Below are 14,349 nucleotides of genomic sequence, written 5' to 3'. Positions count from 1 at the left end.
ATCACTGGGTGGTGGTCAAGAAGCGCATGACCTGTGTGAAGTGAATTCTTTCTGCTTTGTTCACTGTGGAATCTCACAGTGGCACGTGATGGCCACTTCTAGACTCGCCAGTGAGAGCCAAACCGCGAGGGACATAGTCATGTGTTCTGGAATGTGGGCGGGAGAAACGTCTTCCCAACATGATCACAACCCTCTGGTCTTTGAACGACAGTCAGGTTTTCTCCCCTCACACAGCGGAAGCCGCATGTTTAAAAACCAGGTCCCTTCCAAGCAATCTACATGCTGAGATGTTTGCCAACATGGACACCCACAAATGAAAAGGACTTTTCTTTCAGACAGTGACTGAAAGAAGTTGTTCTACAAAAACCATTACAGAGAAGTTTTGATAGCAATCTTAGAATTTAAAGCTAGGCGTGGTGGCTCACGCTTGTAATCTCAGTGCTTGGGAGGCTGAGACAGGAGGATCGCACAAGTTTGAAGCCAGCCTCAGTTATTTAGTGAGGCTCTCAGCAACTTAGTGAGACTCTGTTTCCAAATAAAATATAAAAAATAGGTCTGGGAGTATAACTCAGAGATAGAAAGCTCCTGAGTTCCACATCCAATACCACCAAAAAACAAAAAAATAGAATTTAAATGTGTTTTTCTTTCTTTCTTTTTTTTTTTTTTGTAGTAGGTATTGAACCCAGGAGCATTCTATCTCTGAGCTACACTCCCAGCCCTATTTTTCAATCTTTATTTTGAAACTGGGTCTCACTCAGTTGCAGAGGGCCTCACTAAGTAGCTGAGGCTGGCCGTGAACCTGCGATCCTCCTGTCTCAGCCTCCCAAGTACTGGGATGACAAGCGTGCACCATCACACCCAGCTATTTCTAATTGGATTTTCAGAATATGTTAGGTAATTGAGTATGCAGTGCCAACAGGCCCAACAGCTCACCAGAATAAACAAAAAGAGAAAAGACACTGGGCTTCGGAGGGTTTAGAAGAAATAAGACAAAACATGACAGAACCCAAACTGACAATTCTTTAGGACTGCTGGTCCTTGGAGGGTGGACAAGTAAGAATGAGGATGCGGGAAAGGGAAGGCTTGCAAGACTTTCTCGGTATGACAAGTCCCTCTTGACCTCTGCCACACGGCTCCCAACACAGCTGCCGTCTCCCTCAGGTGCCTGCGACGAGTTCAGATGTTTGGACCTGAAGGTAAATCATGTTTTCCTTGGGCTTTGCTTTCCTGGAGCAACCAGAAATAAAACAAAGGTAAAATCAATAAGCAAGCTGAGCATGGTGGTACACTCCTATAATTCCAATATTTGGAAGACTGAGACAGGAGGATCACAGGTTGGAGACCAGCCTCAGCAACCTAAAGAGATCCTGCTTCAAAAGAAAAAAATTAAAAAGGGCAAGGAGGTCAAGCTCGGAGGTAGAATGAACCTAGGTTCAATCCCCAGTGCCACAAAAACAAAAATTAATAGACGGTCAACATCTCTATTAAGAAACCATTATAAAGTTGTATACAGACTATATCAAAATGTAGAGAGAGCTGGCGAAAGGAAAAAGGCTGCATACTGTAGCCCACAGGCCACAGCTGGCCACAGCTGGCTCACACCTGTTTTTGTGTGGTCTGTGAGCTAAGAATATTTGTTTTGTAAATTTTTAAATAGGTAAAAAAATCAAGATGCAAATATTTCACTGACCCTTGTAAAATGAAAGTAAATGTGCATAAACAAGACTACTGGAAGCCAGACACCCTCCTGTGCACCGCCCGCCTGCTCTCCCCACGGGCAGGCCAGGGCAGCACAGACCACAGGACCCAAGGTGTGTAACCTGCCTATTCTGAAGAGCTTGCAGACCCCCGTGTGGAATGCTATTGCAGCCACCACCTAACTTGGGCAGCTGCTCCTCCTCCTCCTCCTCCTCCTCCTCCTCCTCCTCCTCCTCCTCCCTCCTCCTTCTCCCCCCTCCTCCCTTCTCCTCCTCCTCCCCTCCTCCTCCTCCTCCTCCCCTCCCCCCTCCTCCCCTCCTCCTCCCCTCCTTCTCCTCTTCCCTCTTCCTTCTTCTTTTGTATGTGGGGTGATATTGGGGGTTGGACCCAGGGCATTCTAGCTCTGAGCTACACCCCCAGCCCCATTTTATTTTGAAGCAAGATCTCACCAGGTTGGTAAGAGTCTCGCCACTTGCTGAGTCTGTCTTCAAACCTGCATCCTCCTGTCTCCGCCTCCCAAGCACTAAGATTGCAGGCTGGGGCACCACCACGGGGCCTACTCCCTGCTTTATTGTTAAACACACACACACACACACAGAGAGAGAGAGAGAGAGGGAGGGAGGGAGGGAGGGAGGGAGGGAGGGAGGGAGGGAGGGAGGGAGAGAGAGAGAGAGAGAGAGGGAGAGAGAGAGAGAGAGAGAGAGAGAGAGAGAACGCTTCCAACTCTGATAACAGTTTCTTTTTACATCAAGGAATAACATTTTTTTCTTCAAAACTCCCAAATATAGCCGGGCGTGGTAGCACACTCTTGTAATCCCAGCATTCGGGAGGCTGAGACTGGAGGATCACGGTTCAGGGGCAGCCTCAGCTGCTTAGTGAGGCCCTCCGCAACTCAGTAAGACCCTGTTTCAAAATAAAGAATAGAAAATAGGGCAGGGGATGTAGCTTGGAGGTAGAATGCCCCTGGGTTCCATCCCCAGACCCACAAAAAACAAAAACAAAAATCTCCCAAAGATGCATAGATTAAAAACAAGCTGCCTTTAGAATACCTCGAACATCCTCAGTAGACTGTTAACACTGCCTTACAGACACCAACGGTGCATGGAATATATGTAAAACAGCAAGCAAACAAAATGAGCGACCCCTGTACCCAGGAGTAAGGACAGTAAGTATTGTGAAGGACATTTTTTATTTGGGTACTAGGGACTGAGCTCAGAACCACTCTACCTCTGAGCTGTACCCCAGCCTATTTCACTGGCGACCCCGGGCACACCATTCCTTCACCACAGACACAGCCTGACAACGGCAGTCCTGCTGCAGTGTCTCGAGAGCACAAGGAGGGCAGGCAGCCGGCCCCAGGCCAGGTGCACGCGGCTCTGGGGAGGTCAGCCAGCATCGCCACCACATCCCCTTCCTGCTCCCCAGAAAGCAGGAGGCAGGAGTAATGGAAGTCACCCCTGGCTAGGGACCGGAGGCCACTTGTGGGATCACAGCATGGAGAAGACAGACCCTGGAGCCTTCGACTATGCTAAAGCAGGGAGAGCATGGCAGAGAGCAGAGGGTGTGCGGGGTGCGGAGTGGGCGCACTCCTCCCCTGGGGAGCGGGAGCGGTCGTGTTCATGGAGTGACATGTCCAACAAAGCTCCTCAAAGACCAAGCGCCTCTTCACAAATTATAAACAGACATATTTAAAAAGTGTGTGTAGCCGGCCGTGGTGGCGCACACTTGTAATCCCAGCATTCAGGAGGCGGAGACCGGAGGATCGCGGTTCATGGACAGCCTCAGCTAGTTAGCGAGGCCCTTCGCAACTCAGTGAGACCCTGTTTCAAAAATAAAAAGACTAAAAAGTAGGACTGGGGATGTAGCTTGGAGGTAGAATACCCCTGGGTTCCATCCCCAGTACCGCAAAATAAATAAATTAATTAATTAATAATAAATAAATAAATAGTGTGTAGTTAAAATAGTGTCTGTCCCGAGGGGTGGGAGTCGGTGGCGGAGCTTTCACGTCCCTAGGTCTTGCTTTTCTTTTGAAGGTGCCTTTGCTCAGCGCCCTGGGCGATTCCTCTGCATGTTCAAAGCTCTCTTCTGTCCTTACACACAGTCAGTGGCTACTGAATTTTTCTTCCCTGTACAGCAGCTCCTGAAGTAATGCCAAGACATACACATATCTGTAACACCCTCCAAGCCTTGAAGGTAGAGACAACCGAGAGAGCGGAGCCATGCCGTGAGCCTCTCGGGAGGGCAGGGATAGCGCCGCCGCCCCACCCCAGCACCCAGCTCACCTGCCCAGGTTCTCAGCATCCTCGATGGTCTCGGGCAAGGCCACCCCCTTGGTCTCTGGAAGCAGCAGCGTCATTCCCCCGGCAGTCACGCCCAGCATCCCTTGGGAGAAACAGATTTTGGTAGCAGTATGAGTGCGGCCAGAGCCATCTACAGAAACATCGCAGCAAGCCAGGGCGCTGTCCAGATAGTACCGCCCAGGGAAGAGACTCTGCTTGTGGAAACAGTGGTCAGGAAGACTTAGGAAAGAAGACCTAAGTGCAGTGTAACAGCAGATGCCAGAGTCAGGAGGGGAAAGCCTCCTCACCGCGTCTTAGAAACACAAAGTGCCGAGCCGGGCGTGGTGGCGCACGCTTGTAATCCCAGCATTCGGGAGGCTGAGACCAGAGGATCGCGGTTCGCGGACAGCCTCAGCTACTTAGTGAGGCCCTCTGCAACTCAGTGAGACCCGGTTTCAAAATAAAGAATAAAAAATAGGGCAGGGGGTGTAGCCCGGAGGTCAAATGCCCCTGGGTTCCATCCCCAGACCCGCAAAAAAAAAAAAAAAGAAAAAAAAAAGAAACACAAAGTGCCAGAAGGACTGACCTGAGGGCCAGGGATTCACTGATTTTGGCTAGTTATGATAGATAGATTATAGATAAGTGGATAGACATAATCGATCAGTGGACAGATATACACATAGATCAGATAGATACATAGATACATACATGGGTCAGATAGATCAGTGGATAGATAGACACAAAGATAACAGACAGATCAATGGATAGACACAGAGAGAGGTAACAGATAGATCAGTGAATAGATCATATGTATATCAGGTAGGTAGATAAATCAGTTGGTCAGTTGTTGGGTAGACAGATAATGGATCAGTGGATAGATAGACAGCAGAACCAGTACCATGCAGGCGGCAGTGAGGGCCCTCATTACTCTCTATCCCCCCTCCCCTCTTTCTCTCTCTGTTTCTCCTCTTCCCCTCCTTCTCCCATCCTTTCTCCCTGCCCTCCTCTTCCCCTGGCACTCACCTGTGCTAGTTATGGCAGCTCTGCACACAATCTGCCATTTGCACCCTATCAGGTGGGTGAGCAGGTCTTGGAGGTCCCGTGCTCTAAGCTTGGGGGAAGAAATAGAAAGTCCCTCTTCTTTCATTTGTCCAACTTCCCAGCACCAAAGCTAATACTGAGCTTTGGTCCCTGTCAGTGTCCTTGTGTCTGTCTTCAGTTAAGGTCCAAACACAGAAGAAGCTGGAAATTCAACATCTCAAGCCTCTAGCACTTCTCGTTAAATGTCCGAGAGTTAGGAATCAAATACATAGAGGCCACGTCAAAAGGGCTGTCAGGTTCTGCTACAGTGTAATCAGGGTGAATTACAAGATCGGGAGCCATAAACTGTGAATCTCTAGCCACTTCCTAGGAATGGCATCTCATCTTTCCCCAAAGTGACACAGAGTGAGCCAGGAAATGACCGTGGAGTGCGCCCCATCCTCAACATTCACTCAAAAACACGCAGGGTCCGTCTACTCCACCCACCACCGGCTGGAATGAAGGAATGACAATGCTCATGAGGTCTTACCAAACAGGATGAGGGGCAAGCCTTGCCAGATCTCCATCAGCCTGAAGACCAAGAAGGGGGTGAAGATCCCGCCCAGGTCACACAGGGCGGAGCACATCATCACGCCCAGGTTCCTGAGGAAACACAGAGGGCCAAAGGATGGCGTTCTGAGGCACCTTCCAGATGCTAACCTTATCCTAGAGCAAACGATGCCAACACGGGCCGAGCGGGCCTCCGCACTGCACCCCATCGGCAAGCTTCGGGACCAGGAGGAGCCCTATGGACTCGCCCACATGTATTCAGAGGCAGCCACAGACTACAGTGGACATTGGTCTGAACCATCCATGGCCCACAGCCGAAGAAGAAAGACCACCACCTTTACATTATACAGTCAGGCCAGGCGTGGTGGTGCACACTTGTAATCCCCGTGCTTGAGAGGCTGAGACAGGAGGATCGCACAGGTTCAAAGACAGCCTCAGGTACTTAGTGAGGCTCTCAGCAACTTAGTGAGATCCTCTTTCCAAATAAAGTATAAAATAGGTCTGGGAGTGTAACCTGGAGGTAAAAAGCCCTTTGGTTCCACCCCCAGTACCACCAAAAATAAGAAAATAATTAAATTAAATAAATTAAACAGTCAGATAATTAGTGCTCAGGCTGCCAACCTGAAGCACCAGGAACCCTTGCTTCAGTTCTACCCTCTCCTGTCCCGGTGTCACCATCTGTTATCACTTGAGAGGACACATGTCACGTAGAGGTGACTAGGCCTACAAAGACCTGGGCTCATATCAGCCCAGGGTCCAGCCTAGGGTCAAGCCAAGAGGAAGTGGTGACTAATGTGGACGGGAGACACCAACTAAGCAAGTCATCCCCTCAGCAGCAGCAAGCAAGCGTCCGAGGAGGCGCACAGGGATGACAGGGCCGGAGGAGACCACGAAGGACAGGTGTCTCCAGAGCTCGTCACTTAAGCTGCAGGGGCCAATGAGTATGCACACACACATACACACACACACACACACACACACACACGCACACACATAGAAATAGTGTGAGTGTGTGTATGTAACATTCATTGATATATATATATGTTAATGCTAACATGTTAATTCATCATACATTAATATTAATAACATTAAAGTAATAATACACAAACTCTAGGTCTCCTAGCTCCACATTTTTCCATTTTGTTTTGCAACTCTTAGTTCTGCTTTTCTTTATGTCTTCTCCCTTTATTCCACTTTCAAGTTATCTTTTCGTGACTTGGGGGCTTTGATTTTTTCCCATTTGGGTCTTTCCTGAGCCCGCGTCAAAGTCTTCCTTCAGGCTGACTGTGGGGTTTCTGCGGTGGCTCCACAGATTCCCTGGCACAGCCTCGGTAGGACGATGTCTAGGTATCTTGTGAAGCTTAACCACCCAGGTACCACCATTCTTGTTAAGGTTTGGACTTAATGCTCCCAGGACTTGATGGGTTAGACCATGCACGGCTGGACACAGCATGTCTGAATGCAGAGCAGGAATGGAGGTGACTCCAGGGCTGTGGCTTTGGGGACCATAGATGTCCCTTGCCCCGTCCCCTGGCTTTCTCTGCTCTCTGCTAGGAGGCCCTGAGCTGTCATAGAAGCCCCATCCCAAAATGGACTGGGACCTCTGAGCCCTTCAAGATCTGTAAGCAAAGAACGCCCTTCCTCCTCCAAGTGTCTTGCGCCAGATGCCTGGATGACAGCAGTGAGAATCCATACCCAAACAGTTCTCATCTCCACCAACTGGTTTGCTGGTTTGCCACGGTAACAAGGACCATGTCTCTCCTTTGCTTTTCAGCCGTGGTTAGGAGCTGAACTGTGCTCTCGTGTGTGGCCTTGCAGGAACACACAGTCCCTAGGGCAGGGCAGGGCTCCATGGGAGCGCCCGCAGGCCCCGAGGCAGGGCAGGGCTCTTCCCTTTGTGGGCTTCTATCCTGAGGTTTACCCCTTTTAACTGCGCCAATGGCACCAGCCTCCTTGGCTCCGCGTTTCTTCTGAGCGTACAGATTCTGGGGTTTTTCACCTGCCTTGCAGGGTGGGAAAGAGTGAGCAGAAACAATTGATAAGCAGATGGAAGCTAGAAGACGGAGGAACTTGGCCTTTATTTAAATTCAGAATTCTGCGGTACTTGGTTCATACATTCTATAAATGTTCAGAGGTTGGTTAGTGCGGTTCGTGATAGGCAGAGAAGTACAGCTGTGCTTCCTCTTTTTGAGAAACTCCTGAGACAGCAATGAGAAATGGAAAGGTCCCTCTCCCAGCGTGGCGGTGCACATTAAGGTCAAGCAACTGTTCTTCAGTGGTGCTCTGAAGCGTCTGGGGAAGAGGGCCACTCCCGGAGCCTCCCGTGACTAAGGTGCAGTGTCAAGATGCTGCACACACAGTCGTCTAAATTCGAGGTGCTTAAAAGTAGTGACGTAACAGAAATTATCCCCTTTGTGCCTTAGACTTGATTCAACTGGAATTTGCATGACGTGTGTGTGTGTGTGTGTGTGTGTGTGTGTGTGTGTGTGTGTGTATGGTTTAAAGCTGTTTCTGAACACCCAGCTTCCCTTTCTCATTACTGAAAATCCTCAGCAGGCACACTCTATCAGTACCTGTTTTGGTTTAAAGAAGAGTTCCCCAAAGGCCTGGTCATCAGCCCATGGGACCTTCAGGAGGTGAGTCAGTAGAAAGAAATGTGGTCGCTGGAGACACGCCCTTGCAGGGGATCAAAGGGCCTCAGCTCTTTTTACCTCTCTGTCTTTGCTTCCTGACCTCCACGAGGTCACAAGCCTCCTCTACCACACATCCCAGCATGACACACTATGTCAGCATTGCCCAAAGTAGCAGGGCCAAGTGACCATAGACTAAAGCCCTAAGCCAGAATAACCCTTTTTTCCTTATTAAGTTGATTGTCTCAAGTATTTTGTGATAGTAACACAGAGCTGACTAGCACCGTACCTTTGGCAGTTTACATTCTGAGTCAGTCCTCTGGGTCTGATGACCATGACAAGGGGGCTCTTTAGCCTCGTTATTTCAAACTGTAGGCTCATAGTTGCCAGGGGAGAAGGATTTCTTTTTAATTTGCCTTCATCCTCTGTACTCAGTCTAAGCAACTTGTTACACATGAGAGTCTAAAACATGGCAATTCAACATAGGGATAAGCAGAATAAAGGAAAGAGTTACTCAGGACCATCTATGTGTGTGTTTACTGAAGGGCTCGGAGAACAGTGCGGCTGAAAGATGAGCTTATGCCATATTCCATCAAAAGTCAGATTAAGATAATGGCAATTTTTAAAACCTCAAATGAAATTGTTACTTTTATAGTTAACGTGATCTTCATTTAGAACCAAACATCCTAAGATCCACACTCCAGTAAGTACATGCAAAGATGCTTAACACTGCAAGGATCAGGAAAGGGTCGAGATGCAGTGATTCCTCCTCCAGGACAGCCGGAAGCGGACGGCACGGAGTGCGGAGCAAGTAGACCTCATACATGGAGCAATGTGGGTGTTTTGTTTTGTTTTGTTTTGTTTTGTTTTGTTTTGTTTGTTTGCGGGTCTGGGGATGGAACCCAGGGGCATTTGACCTCTGAACTACACCCCCTGCCCTATTTTTTATTCTTTGTTTTGAAACCGGGCCTCACTAAGTAGCTGAGGCTGTCTGCGAACCGTGATCCTCCGGTCTCAGCCTCCCGATTGCTGGGATTACAAGCGTGCGCCACCACGCCCGGCTTGCACATGTATTTAAAACTCCTCCATCTACAAAGTAGGAATGTGTCGAGATAAAGAAAGCACAGTGTCCGGGTCAGGAAGATGAGGCTCCAGGCCCGGTTCTGGGCTCCCAGCCACTGACGCCTGGGCAGGTCTCACTCACTCTCTCACCTCAGCTCCTACGAAAGCAGGGCTAATGATTCTCAAAAACAAGTGTACGCGCTAACCTAAGCCTGCGTCGTGCATCCGTATGGAAACGCTCGGCGCATCACGCTACAAATGCCAGCTCTCGGAGAAAATGAGAGCCGTGGTGTGGATGGAGCTGTTGACGGCGGTACAACTATTAGTGCTGGTTAAAGGTGCAGGGGTAAAACTCAGTTTCCTGACTCCGCGCCCAGTGCTTTCTCCTCCACACTAAATGTCTTTGTTTCCATGCCTGTCCGTTTTCCACAGCATAACTCCATCCCCGGCAGGATCCCATTTTACTCTCTGCTCTCCTCGGGAAGCCTCCCTTTGCCGCCCAGTCCACCTCCCCGCGCGTGCATTCTTACACCACTCAAGGCTGGAGGAAAGGCCTCGGCGTGCTGGCCCTCACCGAGCCGGCAGGGGCTGCTGCGGTGTCCGTCCCAGCCTTCCTTCACTCACCTGATGAATGTGGGGTAGAGCTCGGCATTGACCAGGCACACCATCTGTAACATAATGGTCGTTCCCATTCGGCCAACACAGACGGCCAGGATGTTCAGCCAGTGCAGATCTGGAGAGGAAGGCAAAGGCAAGATGGCGCGTGTGCGGGCAGGGCCTGGCTCCCGAGCCACGGCCACGCGGGCCCTCCGACGCTACAGCTGAAGGGCCTGAGACATGGGCCGCTCTAACCCTCCCATGCTTAGGAAAGTAAACTGAGTCCTGAAGATGGTGTATGTGGGTGGGTGGGTGGGGTGCTGGTACTGGGGATTGAACTCAGGGGCATTCTACCTTTAAGCTACACCCCAACCCTATGTATGTATGTATGTATGTATGTATGTATGAATGTATATATGAATGTGTGTATGTATGAATGTATGTATGTATGAATGTATGTATGTATGTATGTATGTATGTATGTATTTTGAAACAAGGTCTCACTAAATTGCAGAGGGGCTCGCTAAGTTGCTGAAGCTGGCCTCTAACCTAAAATCCTCCTGCCTCAGCCTCCCAAATACTGGGGTTACAGGTCTGTGTCACCATGCACGGCTCCAAAAGAATTAATGACACATCTGGAAAGATTTAACTGTGCAAAGAATGGCGCGCGCGTGAGTGTGTGCGCGTGTGTGCGCGTGTGTGTGCGTGTGTGTGCGTGTGTGTGTGTTATGGAACTCAGAGCCATTCTACCTCTGAGCTATACTCCTAGCCCTATTTCTTTTATTTTATTTGTATTATTTGTATTATTTATTTATTTATTTATTCATTTATTTATTTATTTATTGAGGTACTGGGGATGGAACCCAGGGGCATTCTACCTCTGAGCTACACCCCCAGCCCTATTTTTTATTCTTTATTTGGAAACAGGGTCTCACTGAGTTGCAAAGGGCCTCACTAAGTAACAGCTGAGGCTGTCTGCGAACCACGATCCTCCCGTCTCACCGTGATTCTCCTGTCTCAGCCTCCCAAATTCTGGGATTACAAGCGTGCACCACCACGCCCGGCTATTTTTTAGTTTTGAAACAAGGTCTCCCAAAGTTACACAGGGTCTTGCTAAATTGCTAAGGCTGCCTGCAAACCTATGATTCTCCCATCTCAGCCTCCTAAGTACTGAGAATACAGGCGCAATCCACCACACCTGGCTATGAATGGGCTTTTTGAACTTCCTCTCAGCCTCCTGCCAGCTGTTTACCTCTTTGAGGTTGGTTTGATGAGCTGTAAAATGGGCATAATGATAGTCAGTTTATAGGTTATTGTGAGTCTTAGAGATAATATGTATCAAATGTCCGCCATGACCACGAATCCAAAGGCTATTTTCTATTATCATGTCATAGTGTTGTGAGGACACTGCCCAGCACACAGGAGACCCATGATACATACAGCTCAGCACACCTGCAATCCCAGTACTTGGGAGGCTGAGACAGGTGGATTTCAGGTTTAAGGCCAGCCTCAGCAAGTTACTGAGACCCTATTTCAAACTAAAAATAAAAAGGGATGGGACTGTGCTCACAGGTAGCATGCCCTTGAGCTCAACCCCCAGCACCCAAACACACATCTTCCTGACAGTCCCAGAGAGTGAGGTGCATGGGAGTGAGCCCCCAGCTGCTATGGGGTCTCCTTTACCTGAGAGCCCAGGCACCTCTCTCCCCGCTGGGGTCGAACAGAGTAATGGGCCCTCCTGGAAGGAACACAGATCCTTAATAACTGCTGACATCTACTTTGCCCGCATTAAACGCCTCTGAGGTCACAGACCGTGACCTTGATCCTTGTCCCCAGACACTGGTGACTTAGGGAAGACTGGATTTCTTTCACTGGGTCCCACAGAGAGTGGAGGCAGCCCGCCAGCCCCGATGGGCACTTCGGTATGCCTCTCTGGCTTCAGGCTGTTCTCTGCCTCTAAAGAAGCCTCACTGAGCTTTTGGTAAGGGCCACACTTCCACCCGGATTCTAAATCTCTCTGGCCACACCAGAGAGGAGCTGCCAGGGCTGCTCCTCACAACACCAGCGGGACTCATTTGCTCTGAAGTCAGGGGGAATCATTTCGTCCCAAGCCACCTGTGGTTTCCTGCATGCCTGGGATAGAGCTAAGGCCGCTGTCTCTTGACATATCAGGATCTCGCCACCCAACGGGAGTCCCCCCACTCCAAACTGCTTCTCCGAGGACAAGAGTCCTGACCACTCCTCCCTGCCTCGACTCCCACACTCTCCTGTGGCTGACCCCACTTCACTGGGGTATCCAAAGCCTCCGTGAACACTGGGAAGGATGAACAGCCTCCCTTGGCCCTCCTCTCCCCCTGGACGTCAGCTCCATGGGGCAGCAACTCTGCCTTGCCCCTGAGCCAGAGGCAGGTGACAAACCTCATGGCGGCCTTGAAATGCTAAATAATGGGGGAGATGAGTCAAAATCACAGCACAGGAGAAGGCCCAGAGAGAGGAAATGAGCCACGCTGCCAGGGCGCCCTCCTTCAAGATACCCAGGGCTATTGCTTTCTAAAAATCTGCCCTTGCCAGGTGTGGCAGTGCACGCTTGTCATCCCAGCATTTGGGGGGCTGAGACAGGAGGATCCGGGTTCGCGGACAGTCTCAGCTACTTAGGCCGTTTGCAACTCTGTGAGACCCTGTTACAAAATAAAGAATAAAAAATAGAGCTGGGAGTGTAGCTCAGAGGTAGAATGCCCTGGGTTTAAGCCCCAGTACCACGCACACTAAAAAAAACCTGCCCTTTCATGACATGGGGTGTGTGTGTGTGTGTGTGTGTGTGTGTGTGTGTGTGTGTGTGTGTGTGTGTGAGAGAGAGAGAGAGAGAGAGAGAGAGAGAGAGAGACAGAGACAGAGAGACAGAGAAAGTGACAGAGAGACAGAATTGAGAGAAGGAAAGACAGAGACAGAGACTGAACACTGAACCGGGGCTCTCTACCTCTGAGCTACACCTCCAGCCCTTTTTCTTTTTTATTCTGAGACAAGGACTCTCCAAGTCGCCTCCAACCTGCGGTCCTCTTGTCTCTGCCTTCCAAGTGCTGGGACTACAGGTCGGCACCACCGTGCCCAGCGCAGAGTGCATCTTACCAGGATTCCAGAGAGCAGGGGGTGAGGGAGGAGGTGGGGAAGCCGCCGGCCCTCTCCGCCCCTTCCCCTCTCATGTCCTCTTCTCTCACTCATTCGTATTTCCAGTCTGGCCTCTGCAGCCTGGCTCCTGAGAGTGCGGATTTCACAAGATATTTTCCACAATCCCCTGCCCAATGGCCTGCCAAAATGAGTCATTAAGCCAGCAAGCGCAGAACACGAGCAAGGGAGAAAATAGCAAGTCGGCCTGGCGTTTATCTACCATTTCCACAGGCAACGGGCTTGAGAGGCCCCGAGTGTGCCCAAATCGACAAGTGCGCCTGCCCTAACTCTGCTTGTAGCTTGGTTTCTCTTGGATTGTAGGAATCATGGACCCATTTCCACAACCACCAAAGGGCTGGTATTAAACTGATTCACAGGCTGGGCAGAGCGGTGCATGCCCATAGTCCCAGGCTGAGACAGGAGGCTGGCAGGTTCAAGGTCAGTGCACAGTAACTTAGGAGACCTTGTTTCGAAATAAAAAAGATAAAATAAAGCCGGGCGTGGTGGCGCATGCTTGTAATCCCCGCGCTTGGGAGGCAGAGACAGGAGGATCTTGTAGGTTCGAAGCCAGCCGTGCTGGCGTAAGAGACCCTGTTTCCAAAATTAAAATAGGTCTGGGAGTGTAGCCCAGAGGTAGAAGGGCTTCCAGGAACCCCAGTACCACCAAAAAAAAAAAGATAAAATATGGCTACCTGTGAGCGCTGAGGTAGAATGCCCTTGGAGTCAATCCCCAGTACAAGGAGGAGGAGGGGGAGGAGGAGGAGGGAGAGGAGGAAAAGGAGGAGGAAGAGGAGGAAGAGGAGGAGGAGGAGGAGGAGGAGGAGGAGGAGAGAAGATACAAAGTATCAATATTGATGAGACCCTGCACAGCTGGAATGCTCACGGTCACTGGGAGGCGTATAAAATGGTCCAGCCATTTCTGAAACCTGCTAGGCAGTGTCTACTAGCTGAGCTGCAGAGCTGGCGGGTGCATTCAGAGACACGGGACACGTGTGACACCAAAAGGACATTGCGAGGATGCTCACCACGGCATCACTCCCAATGGGTAAAAACTAGAAACAGCACAAGCCACGATCAAGAGCAGAACGGCACCTGATGGGAACCTCCGGATGGGAGGGGACACAGTAATAACCAGAAGTGCACGCTACACACTCACGTGATGTGTGGATGAGCCTCGAGGTGTTGACAGAACCACAAACAGGTACATTTGCCGGGCACTGGTGGTGCACGCCTGTAACCCCAGCAACAAGGGAGGGAGTCTGAGGCAGGAGGATCACAGGTTTGAGGCCAGCCTTGGCAACCTAGTGAGACTCTACTTCAAAATTAAA

General features: G+C 50.2%; 1 protein-coding gene across 1 annotated transcript in view; it reads right to left on the bottom strand.

Annotated features, from left to right (window-relative positions):
* Window positions 1–1,157: 1,157 nt before the first annotated feature.
* Window positions 1,158–14,349, bottom strand: part of SLC22A1 (solute carrier family 22 member 1) — a gene marked incomplete at both ends in the record, with an annotated part of 28,118 nt that continues 14,926 nt past the window's right edge. The window contains 4 exons of the mRNA XM_080700758.1: window positions 1,158–1,227; window positions 3,981–4,080; window positions 5,548–5,660; window positions 9,884–9,992. Of these exons, the coding sequence (XP_080556884.1) occupies window positions 1,158–1,227; window positions 3,981–4,080; window positions 5,548–5,660; window positions 9,884–9,992 (392 nt within the window). The remainder of the gene's footprint in view (window positions 1,228–3,980; window positions 4,081–5,547; window positions 5,661–9,883; window positions 9,993–14,349) is intronic.

This window comes from Muscardinus avellanarius, assembly GCF_963383645.1.
Source record: "Muscardinus avellanarius genome assembly, chromosome: 8".
NCBI lineage: Eukaryota > Metazoa > Chordata > Mammalia > Rodentia > Gliridae > Muscardinus > Muscardinus avellanarius.
The sequence above is the reverse complement of the archived record's forward strand: the minus strand, read 5'-3'. Positions and strand labels throughout refer to the sequence as shown.